At 74.6% G+C, this 23,462-nt stretch overlaps 1 protein-coding gene across 5 annotated transcripts; it reads left to right on the plus strand.

Annotated features, from left to right (window-relative positions):
- Window positions 1-22,555, plus strand: GPSM1 (G protein signaling modulator 1). Of its 5 annotated transcripts, none has more exons than XM_084899657.1 (14): window positions 1-223; window positions 6,497-6,718; window positions 7,426-7,561; window positions 7,727-7,869; window positions 8,458-8,581; window positions 9,015-9,130; window positions 9,840-9,995; window positions 10,636-10,744; window positions 11,395-11,518; window positions 15,246-15,316; window positions 15,637-15,816; window positions 19,695-19,851; window positions 20,167-20,381; window positions 21,140-22,555. In XM_084899657.1, the coding sequence occupies exons 2-14, from the start codon at window positions 6,498-6,500 to the stop codon at window positions 21,344-21,346; spliced, it is 1,959 nt and encodes a 652-aa protein (XP_084755783.1). In that variant the 5' UTR covers window positions 1-223; window position 6,497; the 3' UTR covers window positions 21,347-22,555. The 5 variants fall into 5 exon arrangements, with proteins under 5 accessions (XP_084755783.1, XP_084755781.1, XP_084755782.1 ...); XM_084899655.1 differs by lacking the exons at window positions 1-223; window positions 21,140-22,555 and adding exons at window positions 313-707; window positions 20,742-20,993; XM_084899654.1 differs by lacking the exon at window positions 1-223 and adding an exon at window positions 318-707.
- Window positions 22,556-23,462: the final 907 nt, after the last annotated feature.

Below are 23,462 nucleotides of genomic sequence, written 5' to 3' on the forward strand. Positions count from 1 at the left end.
CAGGGCAGGCCCAGGGCAGGAGGGAACGTGGCGCTGCAGGCTCCGGCCCGGTGGTGAGGAAAGCAGGGCCCGGGCTGCCTCTGTCCACTGCGTCTGGCCAGGCCCAGGCCCTCCACACCCTCCCCCTCCTCCCTCCTCCCGGGCCGGGTCACCGGGCAGCGCTGCTGTGTGCGATCCGCACCCCCAGGCCTCTAACCAGGGCTCCGGATGCCCACTCCCCCAGGTAAGGGGGGCAGGGGCCTGGGCCGGAGGGGGCAGAGGGTCACCAGGGGGCGGGGTGCGAACAAAGGCGGCGGGCCTCCAGCCGCCCACGGGGGGGCGACAGGCGGGGGCGGGGGCGGCCAGCGGGCTCCGCGGCGGGGCCCTGGATCCGGGTCCGGGAGCACCAGCGCCGCCGGGTGCCGGGCGCAGGAGGTCCCGCCCCGCGGCCCGCCGCCGCCGCCGTGCCCTCCCCTCCCCGCGGGGAGGAGGGACGTGACATCACGGCCGCGGGGAGGAGGGCGGCGCCGGCACATCACTTCCTCGGCGCCCGGCCGGGCCGCGGGCGGACGGACAGACAGACAGACAGCGGACGGCGGCGGAGGCGCGCGGGGACCGGCGGGCGCGGCGCGAGGAGGGCCCGGCCCTCGGCGACCCCGGCCCATGGCCAGCCCGGCCCCGCCCGCCGCGGAGGAGCTGCCCGGCGCGGCGCGGCGCCTGGGCTCCAGGTGGGGGCGCGGGGGCGCGGGGGGCGCGGGGCGGGGGGCGGGGGGGCGCGGGGCCGGAGGACCGGGGGGCGCGGGGGGCGCGGGGCCGGAGGGGGGCCGGCGACCCGAACAAAGGCGGCGGCAGCGGCGGTGGCGGCAGCGGCGGGCGCGCAACGTGGCGAGGACGCGCCTCCCCTCCGGGGCGCAGGGCTGGGGGGCGCCCGGTGAGGAGCGGGGATGCGGGAGGGGGGCCCCCGAATAGCGGGTGTGGGGGTGCAGGGCCCGCCCGGAGAGCTGGGGACCCCAGAGGCCCGCAGAGGGGCGGGAGGGGGGCGGCTGGGATGGGCTGTGACCCCGGACCCCCACCCGGACTGGAAACTGGCCGATCCTCCCCGCGGGGGCCGCCTGGCACGGCCGGAGGGGGCGGGGGCTGCCAGCCACTCCCGCTCAGCCTGGCATCCCCCTGCACGGCCACCTGCTCAGGCCAGGCTGGGTCCCGGGCGGCCTCTGCCCGCCACCCGCCCCAGCCCGGCCTAGCGGGTGGCACTGGGAGAGGCTGCAGCGCCAGCACCAGGTGGGTGTGTGCCGCCTCCAAAGACACCTGCCTCCGGGCGGACGCACCGCGATGGCACGGCCTGGGCTCGGCCCCGTGCCCGGCAGGGACGGCAGGGTGGCCCTGCCCAGGGCGGCGTGCCTGCCTGCTGACTCCAGGCCTGTGCAGGGTGTGCCACAGGGGGATGCCCTGGGCCAGTGTCCAGACCAGCAGGCAGGTGTGTGAGCCGGCAGGGTGGCTCTCGGTGGCAGCGCCCGGGGGTGAGCCCGACAGCACCTTCCCGGCCCCGACCTGAAGGACATGGTCACCCCAGCTCCCCGGCCGCCCTAAGACCCGGCCTCGGGCAGCCCAGCAGCGGGAGCCTCTGCCCGCGCCCAGGGCAGAGTGAGGGCAGAGTGAGGGCAGAGTGAGGGCGCGGTGGCGGGAACGGCCCTGCCTGCTGCCTTCCCGCTCGGGGCTGGTCCCGCTGCTGCGGAGACACAGCCCCATTGTGTGGCTCCGGGCGCGGGCTGGGCCGGCGGCTCCTGGGCCCCTCGCGGGGGGGCGTGTGGGTGGGCTTGCTGGCAGCTGCAGCAGGAGGCCGCCCTGAAGGATCCCTCCAGGCCCCACGAGGGAGGGCTGTGCAGGCAGCAATGGCCCCGGGTCCTGCTTGACGGAGAGCCGGTGTTCGGTCCCAAAGAGCCGCAGGAGTCCACCCGGCTGCACCGGCTGTGTGCAGTCCGGTGTGTGTGCGTGCGTGTGTGCGCGTGCATGTGCGTGAGTGTGTACGTGTGAGAGTGTGTGTATGTGTGAGAGAGAGAGACCGGCAGAAGCTGGGAGACCACGCACAGCTGGAGGCCCACAGCCTCCTGGTCACCCCCGGCTGGCGATGGGAGCGAGGTGCGGGCTGGTGCCGAGCCCAGCGGGGGACCAGACGGGACTCCGGCCCGGAGACAGCCGGAGGGGACGCGGGAGAGGCCTGGGCCCGGCCTGCATCCTGGGACCCCAGGCCGCGCGGAGCTGCCCGCGGGCGGAGAGCAGGCCGCAGGGGCTTGGCCGCGGCCGCCGGGCGGGGTGGGCGCCGGCAGCCCCAGGCCCGGGCCGTGCGCCTGGACGCCTGCGTCGGGAGGAGGGGAAGCCCGGTGACACGGCGCACGGGCGGGAAAGCTGGCCACTGGGGAGCCATAGCCGCTCATCACCGGGACCAGCGGCGGCGGGGGCTTGGCAGACGCCGGCCGCCGGGCCACTGCGGTCTGGCTGCTGGGAAAGCCGCCGCCGGCCCCCGGCGAGGAGAGGCGCGCGGTCAGGAGTGCTGAGAGCAGCCGCTGGGCTTTGGGCGGTGAGTCTGGGGGCAGCTACGACCACAGCCCGGGACCAGGGAGCCCTGGCCGGCCGGGCCCGTCTCCTGCCCCGAGAGTGGGCGCCCTGGCAGCCCATGGGTGCACAGGCCTCGGGGAGGCCCTGCAGCCTTCAGGGTGGGGATCCGGCAGCCGGCAGGAGGGCTGACCGGGCACGCGGGCACCTCGCCAGGTGGGGGCAGACACCCACAGGCCTGGCCGTGCTGGGCGGCCTCACAGGGCCCCGAGCGGGTGGCCTGCAGTGCATGTGCCAGGCAGCAGCCTTGGGGGCCGGATCGGGGCCTGGGGGTGGTGTGAGCCTGCAGGGTTTGGGGGTTCAGCTCCTCAGCAGGGGCTGGGCAAGGAGGAGATGGTCTAGGCCCCACCCTATCGGCTGAGCTATCCCGGGGGCGGATGGTGGCCTCAGGGCGGGTGGGGGTGCCTGGCCGGACACCCTTGGAGCAGCGTCTGGTGTGGGCGGGGGTCCTGGCCCCTCACTCGGCATGCACTGCCCAGCTCCTCCCAGGGCTCTGCCCTCCGGACCCCACCCCCACATGGGCCGGACCTGCAGCCCCCTCGTGCTGGCCCCCGCTGTGTGGTGGAGCCTGCCCTGCCTCCCGGCCCCTCGCCCCTCGCTGACCCCTTCCTGCTCTGTGGTTCCCGGCTGCGCAGCCTTGGGGAACCCCCCACCCCAGGGCCCTCCACGGAGAAGGCGTGGGGCTGGCAGGAGGGGTGCCCACGAGGGGGCAGAGGGAACTCTGGGAGGGCCCAGGGGCTTCTGGGAGGGGCAGCACCAGGACGGCGGGAGGGGAGGCCCGGAGACACCTGCCCGGCCCCATGCGGCTCCCGCGGGCCGGCTCTGCACCTCCCACCCCGCTCCTCCCCGCTCCTCCCTCTGCGGGGAGGTCCTCACCCGCCCCCTCACGGCCCGCCGAGGGGCTGGCCCAGGTCAGAAAGGAGCTGGGGGAGTGTCCCCGCCTGGAGCCTCCCGGCCCCCACCGGGGACCTGGAGCTCCTCTTGGGGCTCAGGGCAGGGAACCCTACAGCCCCGGAGGGTGGGAGGCACCAGCAGGATGACCTGATTCGGGGCTCCCATCTGTAGGGCCTGCTGTGTGCCGGGCGCCATGTGCTGTGAGCCGGGCGCCGTGTGCTGCGTGCTGGGCACCGTGGCTGCGATCCGGGCGCCGTGGCTGTGGCTGCGAGCCGGGCCAGGCCAGGGCGGGTGTGTGTGAGGTGTCTGGTGGGGAGCAGGGCCGCCTGGAGGACGAGGTCGGGGTGGGGTGAGGCAGGTGGGGGCCAGGTGTGGGCCCGCCCAGAAGGAACAAGCTGCCCTCGGGGGCTGGGGCTGCCCGGTCCTCACGCGGAGGGAGGGCGGTGTGAGAGCCGGGCTGGGGCCGGGCGGGCACACCCACTGCCTGGCTCCTTCCTCCCTGGCTCCCCTGGGCTCCGGCACCCCCACCCGCCTGACCCCGGCCGCCCTGTGATGGGCTGTCCCGCTCTGAGCTGCCCTTAGCCTCCGTCCGCCTTGGCCTGGAGCCCGGTGATCCGCCCGGGACCTGGGTCTCCTGAGGCCCCAGCCTTCAGCCCACCACCCCAGGGGGGGAGAGTCAGGGGAACCCCAGGACCAGGGCAGGGAGGGCAGACTGGCCGAGACGGAGGCCGGGAGCCGCAGAGGGCCAGCCTGGGCTCTGAGCCTGGCGGACACGGCGGTGTGCCCCCACCCCTCCCGCTGCCCGAGGGCCAGAGCCGTGGCTGCTCCAGCAAGAGATGCCCGACCTGCAGAGGCCCAGGAGCAGCGGGCGCCTGGGGCCCCGGGAGGGCGCCTGGTGCTGGCGGGAGGTCAGTGCCATTGGGGGTTTGGGGTATGGGCGCGTCTCCAGGTGACCTCCCTGTGTTGCTGGGGCCCGTGTTAGACGCCCCCGTCTGCATGGCGGTGACCCCCACCCCCTTGGAGTCTGGGCCCCTGGTTCCCAGGCCAGACGCCTTGGCCCTGAGACAGGTGGGCGGCCGAGTGTGCCGGAGCCGCAGGGCCTGTTCCTGCCGCGGTGCCCACGGCTGAGCCCGCGTCCCTCCGCCGTCACAGGGAGGGGCAGCTCGCCCGTCAGATGGCCGGGAGCTGCTGCCCACCCCGTGGTGAGCTGGGCAGGGACAGGCCGGCCTCGGGGAGCGCCCCCGGCGGGCACCTCGGGCTGCCCGTGGGCGCGTGGGCCGTGGCATTGGCTGGCTGTCCCAGAGCACACCACGGGGCTGCCCGGCATAGGGGGCGGGCGGGCGGCCCGGCGCAGACTGAGGTCAAGGCCGCGTCCCTGACCCCGGCTCCTGCAGAGGTCACCCGGGCTCTGCTTGGATCTCGGGGGCAGGGGGTCCCCAGGCCCAGGCCCGTGTTCACGGAGGAGAAGAGCCCGCTCTGACCGGGTGCTGGGGCTGCCCTCAGGGTGCGGGCTTCCCCGCGGGGAGCTGGGCTGTGGGCGCGGCTCTGCGGGTCCCCAGCCGCCGCCTGGCGCTGCAATGTGGAGGCCGTGGTCAGTGCCACGGGGACGGCCGCTGGGGGCTGGTCCGTGTTCCCGAAACGCGGCCCAGCGGCTGCTAGTCTCTGAGGAGAGGTGGTTTTCCCGAAAAACTGCCCACAACACGGGGCCGAGGGCGCCGAGCGTGGGCACGTCTGGCTGCTCTGGGACTCCAGCACGCCACGGGGCGAGACAGGATGAGGGTACGGGGGGCTGACTGTGTGGGAAACGCACCCACGTTCCCGGGGTCTGGGCAGGGCCTCCTGGGCTCCCCTGCTGCCTGGGGGGCCGCACCGAGCCCCCCCCTTCCCCTGTCCTCGGGGGTCCCCTCTCCCTTGAGCCTGGGAGCCACGTGACCCATCGGAGCCGCTGGGAGAGGCCAGGCCCCGAGGGACTGTCCGGCCCCGGCCACACCGCAGGCAGGGCCTCGCCACCGCCGGGCTGTCCCACCCGGGCTCCCCTCGCCGCGGCCGGAGTCCTGAGGGCGCTCAGTGAGCGGCGCCTGGGGTGCTGAGCGGGGCCTGGGGTGCTGAGCGGGGCCTGGGGTGCTGAGCGGGGCCACTCGGGGTGCTGAGCGGGGCCTGGGGTGCTGAGCGGGGCCTGGGGTGCTGAGCGGGGCCACTCGGGTGCTGAGCGGGGCCTGGGGTGCTGAGCGGGGCCACTCGGGGTGCTGAGCGGGGCCACTCGGGTGCAGAGCGGGGCCACTCGGGTGCAGAGCGGGGCCACTCGGGTGCTGAGCGGGGCCACTCGGGTGCTGAGCGGCGCCTGGGGTGCTGAGCGGGGCCTGGGGTGCTGAGCGGGGCCACTCGGGTGCTGAGCGGGGCCCCGGGTTGGGCCTCTTGTCCGAAGCTCTTGCCATGACCCAGGGGGCAGAGGGGATGGGGGCCGGGAGCCAGTGAGGCCTCCCAAGGGCTGGCGGTCACCTGGGCCCTGGCCTTGGGGGGCGGTGTCCAGGGCTGGCCCTATCCTGGACGTGGTGCTGTCCTCCCTCCCGCAGCCCCACGGCAGTGGGGACGCCTGGCGGCCATGGTTCTCAGGCCCGTCCTGGCCAGCAGCCCAGAGCGCTTCTCGGCCGGGGGCCGGGGCCGGGGCCGGGGCCGGGGCCAGGTCAGGAGGGGGCCAGGGCTGACCACTCGGCCCAGGGGCAGCCACGGCCATGAGGAAGGCGGTGGGCACGGTGGTGGCTGAGCCTCGAGCCCAGGGTGTGGCCCAGACCCTGCCTGTGTGGCCTCGGGCAGCTCGCTCGCCCTCTGAGCCTCGGGAAGACAGTGCGTGGCTCCTGGCCTCGGCCCCTCTCCCGGGGGGGCGGGCGGCTGTGCGGTCGGAGGGAGGTGTGCGCGGGCGGCTGTGCGGTCGGGGGGAGGTGTGCGGGGCGGCTGTCCAGTCGGGGGGAGGTGTGCGGGCGCTGGGCAGGCTGACCCCCTTTCCCCGCAGGATGGAGGCCTCGTGCCTGGAGCTGGCCCTGGAGGGCGAGCGGCTGTGCAAGGCGGGCGACTTCAAGGCGGGCGTGGCCTTCTTCGAGGCGGCCGTGCAGGTGGGCACCGAGGACCTGCGGACGCTGAGCGCCATCTACAGCCAGCTGGGCAACGCCTACTTCTACCTCAAGGAGTTCGCCCGCGCCCTGGCCTACCACCGGCACGACCTGCTGCTGGCCCGGTGAGGGGGCGGGCGCGGTGAGCGGGGCCGGCCTGGTGGAGGGGTGTGAGCGGGGCGGGCACGGTGAGGGGGGGAGCGGGGGCGGGCGCAGGAGCGGGGGTGCAGGGGTGCAGGCCCTCAGGGCCTGGCTGTCAGTGCCAGGTGGGGGGTGGGGGGTGGGGGGCCAGCTCTCAGGCCCACGGGGGCCTGGGAGGGGGGCCAGGATGCAGGAAGTGTCCCCAGCTGAGACACGTGTGAGCATGTCTCTCTATGTCAGTGGGTGAGAGCACAGGTGAGGCCCAGTGTCCCGTGTGCATGAGCACATGTGTGTGTCCGTGTGTCAGTGCCAGTCTCCGGGACTGTGTGGAGAGGGGTGGCCACCCTCCCTGCCTCTGCTCTCCTCCGGCCTCAACTCCACAGCCTCCCTCCCGTGTCCCTGCCCTCCGGCCCCTCTGGCCCCTCCAGCCCCTCTGCCGGCTGCAGTAGCCCCTCCCCAGCCACCTCAGCGCCTCAGCACCGGGCCCCCAGCAGACCCCGCCCCCTACCCCGCCTCAGGCGGGTCAAACTCCCTGCGTGTCAGAATGTTAGTTCTCACTTCGAGGGCCCCCCGCACCCCCCCTGCTGCCTCGATCCGGGGCTCCCTGAGCCTGGGGGCTGCGGGCGATGCAGGGCTCCCAGACCTGCCCACGGCGGTCACCCTGAGGTGTGCGCCTGCTCCCCGCCTCCAGGACCATCGGCGACCGCATGGGGGAGGCCAAGGCCAGCGGGAACCTGGGCAACACTCTCAAGGTCCTCGGCCGCTTTGACGAGGCTGCGGTCTGCTGCCAGCGGCACCTGGACATCGCCCAGGAGCAGGGCGACAAGGTGGGCCGGCCAGCGCCCCTTCCCCCTCCAGCCCCCACCGCAGCACGCGGCCTGCGGTGCCCTCCCCAGCCCTGGCGTTGGGGTCCCGGGACAGCTCGAGGGACGGACGTGCCTGCCGGGGGCGACACCTCCCCAGCCGTGGCTCCGGCCCCGTGCCGCCCGCAGGTCGGAGAGGCCCGGGCGCTGTACAACATGGGGAACGTGTTCCACGCCAAGGGCAAGCAGCTGTCCTGGAGCGCCGCCCAGGACCCCGGGCACCTGCCCCCCGACGCCCGCGAGACGCTGCGCAGAGCCTCCGAGTTCTACGAGTGAGCGGGGCGGGGGGGGCACGGATCTCACACACACTCAACATACACACACAGAGACACACACACACACACACACACACCCCGCCCGGCCCTGCCTGCCCCTTCCCGGAGACCCCTCACAGCCGCAGCCGGGCTGGCCTCCCCCTCCCCCCAGGCCCCCTCCGGAGCCTCCCTCGGCGGCAGGGCAGGTCCTGTGGGTGCTCGCCCCCCGCCGGGGGAGGAGGAGGGAACTGCTCGCCAGGCGCCTATGGCCCTTAAAGCTCATCGGCGGCCGCAGGGTGAGGGTCACGGGCCCGGCTCCCTGGGTGCAGGCTCGGTGCCCGCCCGTTCTGAGTTGTGCAGGAGGAGCCAGTGGGTGCCTGTCCCGTCGCTGCTTCTCTTCCTCCCTCCGGACGAGGATCACCAAAACACGGCCAGGCCGGGCTGGCCGAGCGCCTGGGCGGAGACGGCTCCCCGTTAGGGCAGGGTCAGTCCGGCCCCGCAGCCCGGACACAGCGAGGGCCCGGAGCTGAGGGACGGCTCAGGGGCTGCCGGGGCGTCCAGGCCCGCCTCCGCCCCGGCGGCCGGCTCTGACCGACTTGCCCCCAGGAGGAACCTGTCGCTGGTGAAGGAGCTGGGCGACCGGGTGGCCCAGGGCAGGGCCTACGGCAACCTGGGCAACACCCACTACCTGCTGGGGAGCTTCGTGGAGGCCACGACCTTCCACAAGGAGGTGAGGGCGGCGGCGGGCGGGCAGTGGTGGGCAGGGGGCGGGGGCGGGGCGGGCAGTGGGGGGCGGGGGGCGGGGGCGGGGCGGGCAGTGGTGGGCGGGGGCGGGGGCGGGCAGTGGTGGGTGGGGGGCGGGGCCGGGGGCGGGCAGATGGTGGGGTGGACGGCGGCAGGGCTGCCCCTCGGGGGCGGCCTGACACCCCCCCCCCCCCCGGCCGTGCCGGGCTCGGTGCTGGCTCCGGGCTGCCCCTCCGGACGCAGACGGGGGCAGCCACCGTGGGCAGGAGGCACACTGTTGTGGGCTCGGTCCCGGCTGCGCGGCAACCACGGCTGTGGCGGCCACGGCTGTGGGGAACCACGGCTGTGGGGAACCACGGCTGCGGGGACCACGGCTGCGGGGACCACGGCCGCAGGATGACCACAGCTGCGTCCCCCAGCGCCTAGCCATCGCGAAGGAGTTCGGAGACAAGGCCGCCGAGCGGAGGGCCTACAGCAACCTGGGGAACGCCCACATCTTCCTGGGCCGCTTCGACGTGGCCGCCGAATACTACAAGTAGGCAGAGGGTCCCGCCGCAGAGGGCTGGTGGGCGCCGGGGCCGGGCTGGGGCTGGTGGGCGCCGGGGCCGGGCTGGGGCTGGCTGGGCGCCGGGGCCGGGCTGGGGCTGGTGGGCGCCGGGGCCGGGCTGGGGCTGGTGGCGGGCACAGAGCCCTGGCTGAGGCCTCCCGGTACCGGTCACTGGGGGCCCGGGGCCGGCACAGCCAGGCCCATGTGGACTCGGACACTCAGCACCGTTGGCTCTGGGCGCCCTGACGGGGCCAGGACACTCGCTGGCCATTGGCCTTCTGTTCGGGGGGCTGCACGGCGGCCCCGGGCAGAGGCCGGGCCACATGCACTGCCCCGGGGGAGGCGGGGGCTTGGGAGGGGGGCGACAGCCAGTGTGGGCAGAGCCTGTGGGGGTGCTGCGTCCTGACCGAGGGGGGCAGCGCGGTGGCCTCCTGAGAGGGGACCAGCTTGCCCCATTGCCCACCCTCCATCTCAGGACAGGAGTGGGGGGCTGTGCAGGGCCCTGCCCCGGGGAGGGGGTGCTGGAGCCCAGGGTGACCTGCCCTGGGGAGGAGGTGCAGGAGCCCGGGGTGACCTGCCCCGGAGTGACCTGCCCCGGGGGTGACCTGCCCCGGGGAGGGGTGCGGGAGCCCGGGGTGACCTGCCCCGGGGGGGGTGTGGGAGCCCGGGGTGACCCGCCCGGGGTGACCGCCCGCAGGAAGACGCTGCAGCTGTCCCGGCAGCTGAAGGACCGGGCGGTGGAGGCGCAGGCCTGCTACAGCCTGGGCAACACCTACACGCTGCTGCAGGACTGCGAGCGGGCGGCCGAGTACCACCTGCGCCACCTGCTCATCGCCCAGGAGCTGGCCGACAGGTGCGTGCCCGCGGCTCCGCAGCCCGCTCTGCCCGACCCCGGGCCCTGGCAGGGCTCGCACCGCCGGCCCCCGCTCACCCATCCTTCAAGCCCCCGCCGTCCACATAGCACTCTCCGTGGAGACAGGCAGACCGACCGGGGGTCCCTGACCACAGCCGCGCCCTCGGTCTGGTGGGCCGTGGCCGGGACGGGGGTCCCTGACCACAGCCGCGCCCTCGGTCTGGTGGGCCGTGGCCGGGACGGGGCTCAGGGCCACGGGCCACGGGCTCCTGCGGGTGGGGGGGCGGAGGGGCCCCGGGGCACTGTCCCTCGTGGGGAGAGGTGTGGAGCCCGATGGCAGAGGTCACAGGTCACACACACTGCCTGCCCCCCATTCGCGCTCTCGGACGGCAAAGCTTGGTTTAATGACCCAAGGGGCTGGTGGAGGGAGCCCGAGGCGTGAGAGCCCTGCCGGCCACTAGGGGGCGAGCAAGCCACGCCGGGAACCCTGGCAGCGGAGCGTGTCCAGCCCCCCAACTCCACTCCTCGTGGCTGCCCACCGCTGACCCCCCTGTCCTCGCCCTCCTGGCAGGCTGGGCAGGTGGGAGGGCGGCAGGCCTGGGGGGGGCGTGCGGATGTGGACTCGGCTTCCCCCTGGCAGAGTGGGCGAGGGCCGGGCGTGCTGGAGTCTGGGGAACGCCTACGTGTCCATGGGGAGCCCGGCGCAGGCCCTGACCTTCGCCAAGAAGCACCTGGAGATCTCCCAGGAGGTGAGCCCGGCCGCCTGCCCCGCCCCGCCCCCACCCCGCCCCTGCCCCCGCCCCCGCCCCTGCCCCAGCCACTGCCCCGCCTGCCCCCAAGGAGCAGCCCCTTCAGAGCAGGGCCCTGCCTCCTCCCCTGGCTCGCCCCAGCGCCTGCCGGACCCCAGGGCCCTGGTCCAGGGGCAGGTGCGGCCTCAGGTGCGGGAGCAGGAGAGCTGGGGCTGGGGGGGCCTGGGCGGAGAGCCCGCCCGGGGCCGCCCCGTCCCATCTGGGCCCAGGCCCTGGCGCTCCTGCGGAAGCCCGGCCGCACGCCCGCCCGCCCGCCCGCCCGCGGGTTCACTCCTGGCGCTGCACGCCCTCTGCACCCAGCTTCTCCGGAGCCTGTCCCAGCGGGAGCCGGGGGAGCCCGAGCCGGCGGGCACCTGGAGGGGCGCAGCCTGGCCGAGCTGGCGAGGCCCATGGAGGTGCCGAGAAGGAGGGCCCTCGGGCACAGGGCCTGGCTGCTCGGGCCCCAGCCTTCGGGTCAGCGTGGGAGGCGGCCTGGGCGTGAGGCCCCACCCAGGGGCAGACCCCCGCCTCCGGGGCAGGTGCAGCCCGGCCTCCTTGGAGACCACGGGGCCCCCCGGCCGGCCTGCCCCTGACCGCCCCGTTGGCCGCAGATCGGGGACCGGAACGGGGAGCTGACGGCCCGCATGAACGTGGCGCAGCTGCAGCTGGCGCTGGGCCGGCTGAGCAGCCCGGCAGCCGCCGAGAAGCCCGACCTGGCCGGCTACGAGGCTCAGGGTGAGTTCCTCTGGGCTGGGGGTCCACATGGCCGGTGGGCGGGGCCGTGCCCGGAGGGCTGCCTGGGAGGGCCTGGCTCCTGCAGGGCGGGTGTGCGGGGCCCACAGAGGTGGGCTCTGATCTCAAACAGGGGAGGGCCCCGGAGATGGGGAGCTCCGGGCCTGGGGGTATGGGCGTTTGAGCCCGGGGTGGGAGTGGGGGCTCAATGGGCTGTTTGGGCAGGTGCTGGGGCACAGTTGGCGGCCCTGCCTCCCCAGGGCAGGTTGGGGCAGGGAGCTGGGAGCTGGGCTAGGATGAGGCATTCAGGGCTGGAACAGCGTGGGATGGTGTCTCCGAACTCCGGGGCACAATGCGGGTATCGGGCTCCTTCTTCATGGTTTCTGGGCGGCAGGCGCCTGTGGGCACCCTCGTGCCCCCAGTGGCACCTCGGCCGGCAGGAGGGTGCGCGAGGGCCCTCTGCTTCCACCTGCTGCCCCCCTGCACCCTCGCTGACGTGCTCCCAGGGGACCAGATGGGGGGCGGGAGGAGGAGGCTGAGTCAGCAGACGGGCACCGGCACTGGTCGTCCGGCCAGTGTGACCTCATCGCTCGGGTCAGCGATGAGTGGGGACAGAGCGTTCCCGCGGAGCGAACAGATGGAGACGGGGGAATGGGGGGAGGGGAACGGGGGGGGGGGCGGCCACAGGTGCTGGGTGGCCTCCGGCCGAAAGGTGGCTGCCCTCCCGCCCCGCCGGACTTCTGTTGGGGGGTCTGGCCCCGCCCTGGGTGGCTGTGTCCCGGGGCACCCCTGCCCCTCACCTGGGCCGCTGGGACCCAGGCCCGGAGCGGGTGCTGCTGGGGTGGGTCCAGGGCTCTGACAAGGGCTGTCCTAGCAGGTGGGGGTACCCGTCACCCCACCTCAGATTGCTGAAGAGTGAGGGGAGGGAGCAGAGGCAGCGCAGCCTGCCCGCTCTGGGGTGCTGTGTCTGAAGGAGACTAGGTGGAGGGGTCCCGGGAAGCATCAGGCCAGGGTCTCTGAGGATGGGCAGCTCTGGCAGCCCTGGCCCTCAGGGGCACCGTCCGGGAGCTCGGCGGGAGGCGGGGGCAGGAGGCGGGGGGGGGGGGGTGGGAGGCGGGGGCAGGAGGCGGGGGGGCGGGAGGCGGGGGGGGGGGGCGGGAGGCGGGAGGCAGGGGCGGGGGCAGGAGGCGGGGGGGGCGGGAGGCGGGGGGGTGGGAGGCGGGGGCGGGGGCGGGGGGGCGGGAGGAGGCGGGGGCAGGAGGCGGGGGGGGCGGGGGGGCGGGAGGCGGGGGCCGGGAGGCGGGGGGGGGCGGGAGGCGGGGATGGCGGGAGGCAGGGGGGGCGGGGGCGGGGGGGCGGGAGGCGGGGGCAGGGCTGGCTGCGCCTGGAAAGGCCCGTCCTCGGGGAAGGGGGCCGTGGTGGTGAGCCGCCCGCTGAGCCGAACAAGGCGGCTTCTGTCCTCCCGCCGGCTCCCCTGCCGGCCAGGCCCCCAGCAGCCCCCCCAGGCTGGCGGCCAGGGGAGCCGGCGGGCCCTGGGAACAGGCCATCCTGGGGGCGGGGCCCTGCCGCTGCCCAGGCCGGAGGGCGGGCCTGGGGGCTGCAGCCTGGAGGCTCCGGCTCTGAGATGGGCCTTCGGGCCCCTGGAGGCAGGAGGGGCGCCCGGAGGACACCCCTCAGGTGGGCCCCGCACCCCCCCTCCGTGCCTCCTGAGCCAGGGGGGTGGGGAGGGCCCAGGGCCCAGAGCCAAGCACCTACTGGGAACTCCCTCGGGGGGTGGGGCAGGCTCATACCCAGTCTGTCCGTCGGGGTGGGGGGTGGAGGGGAACGGGAGACCTGGGAGGGCAGGGGCGCTCAGTGAGGAAGGAGGCCCTGGCTGGGCCCAGGGGGTGCAGGGGATTCAGTGGGCGGGAGCAGAGCACGGAGCGTGGTCTGCAGTGGGCGTGGCTCGTGGCTGGTGTCTGGCCTTCTTGTCTTGGAGGAATCAGGGCCCTTCCTGCAGCTGGAGGACCCCGAGCCTCTTCACTCCCTCCTCCCCCCCAGCAGAGAGGCCTCCCCCCCAGCGACTGTGTGTGTGTGTGTGTGTGGGTGGGTGGGTGCCGTCCTGCCACTGTGTCTGGGCCCCAGAGTCCAGGTGTCCTGGGTGCCCGCTGCCTTCCCACAAGGCACCTGGCCCTGGGCGGGCTGGACGAGGGTCGGGGACACCCCTGGCGGCTGCTCCTGGGTGCAGAGCGGAGGGCGCCAGCGGCCGGCCTGCTCTGTGGGGCGTCCCCGGTCGGTCCCCCCGTGCCGGGCTGACCGGCCCCACAGGCTGCCCTGCCCTGCGGGTCCCTCCTCCGGTCCCTGCTCCGGGCGTCCGGGGTGCGGAGCAGAGGGGCCCAGGACGGGCGGCCTCCTGTCAGGGCTCACAGCTCCATGGAGGTGACCCGTGTGGAGGCGCCCATGGCGGAGTGTCCGGGGGCCGTTCACTGTGGGCTCTGGCCCCGCTCTGCCGTGTCCTGGCTGGCTACGTGCCTCAGTGTTCCCATCTGGGAAGTGGGCCCATGGTCATCCTGGCAGGAAGGGAGGGAGCAGCAGGGCTGGCCGGGAGGAAGGAGAGCTAATGGGGCCTGAGTGCCCGGCTCTGTGTGGAGAGGGATTTGGGCATAGGATGGGGGGCAGGCGGGTTGGGGGGCAGGTGGCAGAGGGGCCTGGGACTCTGTCCGTCCTGGCGAGGCGGCCAGGGGTCGGCTGGGACAGGATGTCGGTGGCTGGCGGGCAGACGTGAGCACCAGGGAAGGGGGGGAGGGGGGACGCGGGAAGTTTCCAGGCCTCGCCCTTGGGTGGGAGGGGCGGGCGGGGCGGGCCGGCGGTGCCCGGCCTGAATGCCCCTAGTCAGCCAAGGTGTGGGCGCCGGCGGGCAGGCGGAGCGCGGGCTCCGCACACAGAGGACGCATTTAGTGGGCCGAGGCCGCCGCGCTGGCCACGGGACCGCCCGGAGCCGGACACCGCCGCCACTGCCGGGGCCGGGGACGCGGAGGGCCAGGCCGGGCCGGAGCGGCCGAGGGGGACCGGGAGACAAGGTGGGGAGCCCGAGGGGGCCCTTGGGGGGTCGGGGGGCCGCTGCGTCCGGCCCTGCGGCCCCTCAGCCCTGGGACCGAGGTGCCCCTCCTCCCATCGGTGCAGAGGGCAGAGGCGGGCAGTGCCCAGTGCCGGGGCGGGGGGGGGGTGAGGCCTGCTTCTTCCTCGCGGGCTGGAGGAGCGGGACCTGACCGTGCTCTGGGCCGGGCTGCCCCCTCCAGGGCGCTCGGGGGCGGGAGGCCAGCAGCGGCTCCGGCTCCGAGGCCACTGTGCTCCCGCCGGCGGCTCATTCCCGCCTCTGGAGAGCGGGCGGGTGTGGCTCCTCAGAGCCCGGGGGCCGGACGGGGAGAGGGCCCAGCCGCCCAGCCAGCCCTCCAGCCCCCTCTGGACCCCGGTGGCTCCGTCCCTCGGACCGTCCGGGCGGGAGGCGTGGCCGGGGCTGAGGGCGCCCGCTGTGGCTGCAGCCGTGGGGCCCGCGTGGGGCCTGGGCGGCCGCCGTGGGCGGGCGAGGGCGGGGTCCAGAGCTCGGGAACAGGCGGGCCCTCACAGGGGACACGGGTCAGACTGGACCCGGGCTGGCAGGGCGCGGCCCGGGGTCTGCCCCCCAGCCCGGCTCCCCAGCGCCCCCGCCAGCGCCCTGGCGGCCGGCGGGGCTGACGCCGCTGTCTGGCAGGGGCCAGGCCCAAGAGGACGCAGCGGCTGAGTGCGGAGACCTGGGACCTGCTGCGGCTGCCCCTGGAGCGGGTGAGCGGCTGGGACACGCGGGGACGGAGGAGGTCAGAGAGGCCAGCGCGTGGCTGCGGGCTAATGGGGCCGCTCGCTGCCTGTCTGCTGAGCTGCACCTCTGCCCATCATCCCTGCCCGGGAGACAGACGTGCCATCTGCCGTCGGGTCCGAGGCCCCCAGGCCCGTGGTGCCACCGCCCACTCCCTCCCTCCCTCCATCAGGGCCCTGCCCGCGTGACCCTCACCCCACAGCCCCTCGGCCCTGCCTGGCCACGTCCCAGCCCCATCAGGTCTGGGGTGCGGGTGGCCCGCCCACGCCTGGCCTCCCGCCCTCCCCAGGAGCAGAATGGAGACAGCCACCACGCGGGGGACTGGCGGGGGCCGGGCGGGGACCTGCTGCCCCTCCCCGTGAGGAGCAGGAAGTACCAGGAGGGGCCAGACACTGCTGAGAGGAGGCCCCGCGAGGGCGGCCACTCCCCGCTGGACAGCGCCGAGGTCCGGGTGCAGATGCCACGCACGGTAGGCAGCCTCTCGGCCCAGCAGGGGGCCCGGGGCCTCACCGCCCATCAGGACCAGATGGGGGCAGAGGCCACGGCCCTGGCTGCCCGGGACCTGCAGGGGGCTGTCAGCCGCACCCAGCCGGGCCGGCCCCGCGGACAGAGCCGCAGTGCCAGCGAGGGCAGGGCAGCCCACCTGGGGACGGGCAGCCACAGTGGACGGGCCGCGGGGGGCGGGTGGGCGGGATGGCCTATAGCCTGGCGGGTCTCCCGCTGTGCCCTGAAGCCCCTCCAGGCTCACGGGAGCAGGTCAGGGTTCAGAGGTCAGCCTGAACCCCCCCCACCAGAACCCCTGGTCCAAGCCTCCGGAATCGGTCTAAACACAGTTCCCTCCGAGCTGTCCCCGCCGTCCCCGCCTGTGGGTATGGGTGCAGGATTCTGCTTCCCACCCCTCCCCCTCTGCCGCCCCCATCTGGCCCCGTGCTGCCCATGGAGCTGAGGAGGGGACCGCTGCACAGGAGGGGGCGCTGGTCCCCGGTGATGGGCTGTGTTGTTGGGGACCGGGCAGAGGGCCTCGGCCCACGGGAGGGCGGTGCGGTCCGAGGGCCTGGGAACTGGCCTTGGGACCGGGCATGGGGACGGCGCTGGGCAGGCCCAGCCAGAGGGGACCGGACGGGGAGGACCCCACACCCAGGCCCCGGAGCCACGCGGCCGTGGCACAGGCAGGACCGACAGGGCTGCGAGGGGGTGACGCCCGGCCTTGCCCGTGGCCCCGTCCCCGAGCTCCCACCCCGTGCTTCCCAGGCGGCAGCATCCCATTGTCATGTGACCCGGGCTGAGCGAGACAGGGGCAGAGCCCGAACCCCGCGCCCTGAGTCGCCCCCACAGCAGAGAGAACAAAGGGGACCTGTGTTCTGGCTCCCGCACGCCTCTCCGTCAGCCTCCCACAGGGCGGCCCGTTCGGAGGTCTCCCAGAGGCAGCCAGGCCCACGTGCGCCCACCTCCACGCCGAGGCCTCGCCCCGGCCAGAGGGGGGCCCAGGCCCGGGGCCCAGGCCGGCCCCGTCCAGCCAGGCCAGGTGCCCCGGCCCCCGTCCATCAGCCCCCCCACGCTGCTCCCGGCACCCCGGGAGCTACCACCTGGAACCCCTTCTTCTGAGCAGACAGCAGCCGGCACTCGGGCCTGCCCTGTGCAGCTCATTCACAGAAACCCTAGAGGGGAAACTGAGGCAGAGGGCAGGGGTGTCAGCCCAGCACCTGAGGCGTGGTCCCGTGAGAACAGCGGGCTTTGGGGTGCTGCTGTTGTGGGGGGACTCCTATGGCAGTGCTGAGCCGGCCCCATTGGAGGCCCGGACCCGATGGCAGGTGAGCCCCTGCCCGCCAGGCACCTGACCCAGCTCCCTGGACCGGAGGCAGCCTCGGGGGGCGGAGCCCGGGCTGTGGGGCCGCCCCCGGGCTCCGTGCTCGCTGTGGGAGGAGCGGGGCAGGCAGGAGGCCAGGCCCCATCCTGTCCGCAGTCCTGCAGGCCCACAGCCACGGCAGGTGCTTCTGGGTGAGCCCCGCCCGCTGGCCGCTGTAACAGGCAGGCCTCCGAGCCAGCAGAGGCCAGGCCCCAGGGCCCCAGGGCAGGGGAGGGGCGGGGGCTGCTGTGTGGGGTGGGGCCGTGGGGGTGTCCGGCTACACGGCCGGTGCTGAGGGTGACCGAGCCCCAAGGGGGTCGGCCCTGGACCAGCTCCCGGGGGGCTGCAGCAGCCTGGCCCCCAAGCGGCTGGGGAAAGGGTGGTGCCTCCGGCTGCCCAGCGAGGGAAGGACGCGGGGCTGGGGTGGGAGTGGGGTCCATCCCCCGCCCTCCGGGGTGACCCCCGGCCCAGCCAGCAGGCTCAGTGCTGTGCTCAGGGAAATCCATTTCCGAGTGTTTACGGAGCGCCTGTGCGTGTGCGTGAGAGGGGGAGAGGGAGAGGGAGAGAGGGAGAGGAGAGGGAGAGAGAGGAGAGGGAGAGAGAGAGGAGAGGGAGAGAGCGAGCGAGCTTTGGCGCTGGTGGGCGGGGACGGGGAGGGCCCCCACCAGGTCCTATTTAAGCTCACAGCTCACAGGCCCCGAGTCTCAGCGGCGAGGTGGCACGGGCAGTGCGGGCAGGGCGGTGAGTGGCACGGGCACCTGGCGTCCTGCCTGGCTCCACGTGGCCAGCACCTGGGCCAGCACCTGGTGGACCCAGCGAGCTCCGGGCACCGTGTGAGTGGGGCCCTGACAGGTGGAGGGGGGCCTTCTGGTCCGGGAGAATCTGGGCCCCAGCAGAGCTATGGGGCGGGGGGCAGGTGGGCGTGCAGTCAGCCCTGGGGACTGGGTGACCGGTCACCCCAGGGCCCCGTGCCCGGTGAGTTAGGGTGCTCCCTGCCCCGCGGCCTCCCCCCTGCCCTCCTCCTGCCCTGGGCTCTGGGCAGCACTGGGCTGTGGCATCACCCCAGTGGCTGGTGGGCAGGCTGGGAGGGGCAGCCAGGCCAGGGGGGCGGCTGTGCTCCCCATGAGGGGCTGGCTGAGACGCGAGGGGCTCTGAGACCCGGGGGACGGAGCCCGAGTTTGGGGCAGGGGAGAGGTGGGGGCATGGGGCAGCCCCGTCCCCTCTCGGTGGGAGCAGGGGGGGCCTGAGCGAGGGTGTGGGGCTCCGGGCTGTCCAGACCCTCCCGTGTGTGCCCTGGTCTCAGCCCCCACGTCACACGGGGAGCGTCAGCCCTTCCCAGGTGCCCCGAGGGTGGGGGCGCCCGGCCGGGGTGGGCTCTGCTGGGGGCTCAGAGCCACTGGCCCGCGGTGCAGGCCCAAGCCGGCCCGCCTGGCCCCGACCCCGGTCCCGACGGGCTGCAGAGGCCTTGGACAAACCCTCTCCTGAGCGTCAGTCTGGGGGAGGCTGGAGAGTTGGGGTCACACCTGTCCTGGGAGAGGCCTGGCTCCCCTCCCCTGGCCCCGTGTGGGTGCTGCTGTGCTCACCCACTCCTGGCTGAGCCCGGGGTTCTCAGCCCAGAACAGCCGGGAGCAGAGCCCACGACCTACAGTGGGGGCGGCCAGTCAGGGCCCCTCATGCCAGCTGTGAGGTTGGGGGACCCAGGAGAGCAGGGACCTGTGGGGTTCTTAGGCTGTGCACCCTTGGCTCCGGGCCTGCCCAGGGGTGGGGGGTGGGGGAGGAGGAGGAGGTCCTGCCAGGGTCTCTGACCTGGAGCTGCCACCCCCCAGCGGGAGGCCAGGCTGGGCTGCTCCGGCTGCCGTGTGACCTGAGTGTGTGTGTGTGTGTGTGGGGTGTGACCTCTGCCTCAGTCTCCCCTGTGAGGTGGTGGTGTCTGCACGCCCAGCTCAGGGTGAGCCGGAGGCCACAGCTGAGAGAGGACGGTGGGCTGGGCAGGGGAGGTGACGGGGTGCTGTTTGGCCAACAGCATCATCTGTCATCCCTCAGGCCCAGGCCAGGCCGGGGTGGGGGAACTGGGGGGTTGGCCTGCTCTGGCTCTGCCCTTTGGGGTGGCCCCACAGACCCCACCTTCCAGCCACCCTCCTGTGGATGTGTAAACCGAGGCCCAAGGTCTCCCTGCCAGGAGGGCCTCCCCCAGGCCCGGGATCTTGTCCCTTCCCTCCAAGGACCCTCACCCTGCCCTGGCCCCGCCGGGGGGACCTGCCTGGCCCAGCTGGGTCACCCTGGGGTCAGGCTGCACGGACGGCGTCTCCTGGGGCCCGGGTGGTGCAGCTGCAACCCAGGGGCGGGCACGGTCATGGCCGAGGGCGCTGGCTGGACGGCGGTGCTGGGGGCAGGGCGGGGCCGCTGGGACCAGCAGAGGCCGAGGGGGGTCCTGCCCGGGCCCAGGCCCGCAGCCCCCGGCCGTGTTTGTGGGGGTGCCGACTGCCCCTTCCCGCCCCCAGAGCCTCCCGCGGGTCCCGTCCGCGGATGAGGAGTGCTTCTTCGACCTGCTGAGCAAGTTCCAGAGCAGCCGCATGGAGGACCAGCGCTGCCCGCTGGAGGAGGGCCAGCCCGGGGCCGCCGAGGCCATGGCCGCGCCCGCCCTGGAGGAGCGGATCGGTGAGCGCCGGCTCCCTGACCTTGAAGGTGCCGAGCCCCCGGCTCCAGGGCGGGCACGGGCTGCGCAGCCAGCTGCAAAGTGCCCCTGTCATTCCCGCCCCCGCCGCCCAGAGCTGCCTCCGGCCCGTCATCGCGCCCGCCCGCCGCCCGCCCTCCAGGCTGGTGCCAGGAGCGTGTCTGGGGCGGGGCGGGGGCTGCTCCCCTCCCGTCGCTCCCCGAGGCAGGGGTGCCCCCCCGGGCGCTGTGGGCGGGGCGGGCTGGCACCTGGAGCGCCGCCCGCCTCCTCGGGGCTGACCCCGCCGGGCCGTCCCGCAGCCCCGCCGCCGCCGCCGCGCACAGCCTCCCCGCGGACCGAGGAGCTCTTCGACCTCATCGCCAGCTCGCAGAGCCGCCGGCTGGACGACCAGCGGGCCAGCCTGGGCCGGCTGCCCGGGCTGCGCGTCACCCACAACAACCTGGGCCGCCTGCGGGGCGACCGCGGCCCCCCGGCGCCCGGGGACGAGTTCTTCAACATGCTCATCAAGTGCCAGGTGGGCGTGCGGGCGGCCCGGCCCGGCTCTGCCCTCCTCTCAGGCCGGCCTGGGGGAGCGTGTGTGTGTGCGTGTGTGTGAGACAGGGCGGCTCGGCAGGTGTCACCCAGCGGCCACAGGGGTCACATGCCCTGAGGCCACCCTGGACGTCCTCAGGTCGGCTGTGCGTACAGAGCTGGGGGGTGGCTTCGGGGACCCGTCAGCCTTCCACTCTGGACAGAGAAACGCCAGATGGCCCCCGGAGCCCGCCCGCATGGGGCCCAGGGCCAGGAGAGCCCGGCGGACAGGCGGTGGGCGTGGGGGCGGGGCGGGGCGGGCACGCGGTGCGGGCAGAGTGCAGACGTGATGCTCGTTCCACAGACAGAGAAGCACGGGCCTCGGCGAGCCCGGGGAGCCCCCCGCACCCCCCATCCACACACACGCAGGCTCCTGGCCCTTCTGCTCCAGACCCTGCGGAGAAGCCCACACGCCCGCTCGGCCGCCTCCAGCCCGGCCTGCGGCCCCTGAGCAGCTCCCACCCCGGCCTCCCGCCCTGTCCCAGGGGCTCCTGCCCCACACTCAGGGTGCTCGGGGCCCTGGGCAGCTCCCCCTCCACCTGGCTCACCCCCGCCCACCGCTGTCCCCCCGGGCACCTCGCGCCTCCCGGCCCGGCCTGGCCGCAGCCCTCGCCCGCCCTCGCCCGGGGCTGCCACGGGCCTCGCCGGCCCGGCCCTCCGCGGCCCGGAGGGCGAGGCCCGACCGTGTGCCGCTCTGCCCAGTCCTCCAGGATCGACGACCAGCGCTGCCCGCCGCCCGCCGGGCTGCCCCGCGGGCCCACCGTGCCGGAGGAGGACTTCTTCAGCCTCATCCAGAGGGTGCAGGCCAAGCGCATGGACGAGCAGCGGGTGGAACTCGCCGGGAGCCCGGAGCAGGAGGCGGGCGGGCCCCCCGAGCCTCGGCAGCAGTGCCAGCCCGGCACCAGCTAAGGCCTCGAACCCACAGCCAGCCCCCCCCCCCGCAGACGCCCGGGGAGCGGCTCTGTCATCCAGGCTGCCTGCAGCCTCTGAGAAGCTGATCCTCCCAGGCCGTGGCTGGAGCAGGCTGGGCGCCCGAACTTCCCACTGAGCCGGACTGGGCACCGCCCCCCCCCAGGGTCCCTCCCCGGGGCGGCAGGCTCGGCCTGGGGCGGGGGGAGGCCTTCTCTGTCCTGGGCCCATCCCCCGCGGTACACGGCTCCCCACAGGCCTGCCCGGCCAGCCCTCCCTCGCCCCGGCCCTGCCCCCGCCCCCGGCCCTGCGGCATGTCAGCCCCAGACCGGTGCTGTCCAGGCCCGGGCCTCTCCCTGCCCACCGCTGTCCTGCGGCCAAATGTGAAAACCCTGCTGCCCCCCCCCCAAGGTCTGTGCAGCCTCCTCGGGGCCGCCAGCGACATGGACGTCCATCCGTCCTCCCAGAGCTGGTCCCAGCCCGGCCTCCCCGCCAGGAGGGCCCCCGCTGTCCTCCTCCCTCCTCCCCAGGCTCCCTGAGCCCCAGCCCCCGCGGCCCGAGCAGGCAGCCCGAGGGGAGCGAGGGAGGGGTGAGCGTCCACGTTCCTCAGTTCCGGCTCGGGAGCCCGGCCGGGATGGGCCTGGCCCTGCGGGGACCGGGGCCAGCCAGGCCTCCCCCTGCCCATGCCGGACGAGCAATGGCCTGGAGGCTGCCGCTCCACGGCCATGGGGCGGCAGCGGGTCAGCAGAGCTGGGAGGCCCGCCCCGCCCTCCCCCCACCGGCTAGGGCCACATCGCCTGCCTCCTCCGTGTGTGGAGGGGTTCTGCCCCTCCGGGGCCCAGGTTGGCCACGGGATGGGCAGGGGACAGCCCTCACCCACACCCGTTCCTGGGCCCACTTACAGCCCCTCCCCCACCCCCAGCCTGGGGTGGATTCTCTGCCCCAAGACACAGACGGCACCTCCTCTTCCAGGTCCTGCTCCGGAGCCCGCCCCGGGCCTGGGCGGAGGGGAGGGGCGCTGAGGGTGGGGCCGAGGGCGGGCTGGCCGTGCGGTCAGGCGCCAGAGCTCCGGCTCTGCGCGCCGCCCGGTACTTGAACGTCCGTGCGTATTTATTGCCCTCCATGTCGGCCACGCTGTCCACCGTCCTTTCCGAGCCAAGGGTACGTTATCTTTCTGTTTTTCCGGAGAAATAAAATCGGCCACGCAAATGCTGTCTGTGTGGGCGTTAGGGGGAGGGGGTAAGCCAGGCGGCGGGCAGACACGCCAGGCTTCCACGAGCCCGCCCACCTGGAGTGCCTGCTCCACGCCACCCTCACCCCTCCGCCTGGCCCTGCCAGGGGCAGCCGCTGTCCTAACAGTAATCACATGCCAGGAAGTGCCTGCCTTTCGGTCTCAACGGCCTGTGAAGGTGCAACTGAGAGAGCAGCCTGTGGGCAACGCCCCGCAGACAGGGACCCCCCAAAACAGCAGCCATCACAAGGCACTGTGCCCAGGAGGCCCCTTCTCCTCACTCCCCGTGACCCACGGCTCCGTCCACACCCCACACCGACCACAGGGCGGGGACCGCCGAGGGGCGAGGGTGGCTCGGCAGGGACCGCAGGCGGGAGCACCGGTGGCATCGCTCCTGAGATGGAGCCGGGCCTTCCCCTCTCCACAGTTCATGCTCCGGGACCTGGGCCCGGACGCTCCGCAGTAACACCGGCGCCGTGTCCCTTCCCGCAGCCGCAGGAAGTCGTGGGCGCTGCCGAACCCCCTGAACGTCCCGACACACACGCCCTCTGGCCTCGGAGAGGGCTGGCCGGGGGCGGAGGGAGGAAGGGAATGAGAGGCCGGGGGCAGAAGCGGAGAAGCCGGGCTGCAAAGGGCAGGGGCTGGAGATGACCACTGCTAGGGAAGGCCAGACCAGGCCACGGGGCCACTGAGAGGAGAGGCCGTGGATCCTGTGGCAGGTCCCACGGGAGGGGCCCCCAGGCCACGGGCCACATGGGAAGGTTGCGGGTGGCGGAGGCAGGGAAGAGGACATGCACAGGCCGGCAGGCCCCGGACTGGCCGGCACCAACACCCAGTGGGGGGTGCCCTGGGCGTCTAGTGCCTGCCCAGGGCACGCAGACATCT

Source organism: Pipistrellus hanaki (assembly GCF_964339955.1).
Source record: "Pipistrellus hanaki genome assembly, chromosome: 11".
NCBI classification, from domain to species: Eukaryota; Metazoa; Chordata; class Mammalia; order Chiroptera; family Vespertilionidae; genus Pipistrellus; species Pipistrellus hanaki.

Bases quoted from the DNA above. Each gene is read 5' to 3' on its own strand.
- GPSM1 (XM_084899654.1), top strand. From the start codon at position 643: ATGGCCAGCCCGGCCCCGCCCGCCGCGGAGGAGCTGCCCGGCGCGGCG. The intron at 11,519-15,245 runs GTGAGTTCCTCT...GCTGTCTGGCAG, and splicing joins GGCCGGCTACGAGGCTCAGG to GGGCCAGGCCCAAGAGGACG. The intron at 15,817-19,694 runs GTAGGCAGCCTC...TCCCGCCCCCAG, and splicing joins GGGTGCAGATGCCACGCACG to AGCCTCCCGCGGGTCCCGTC.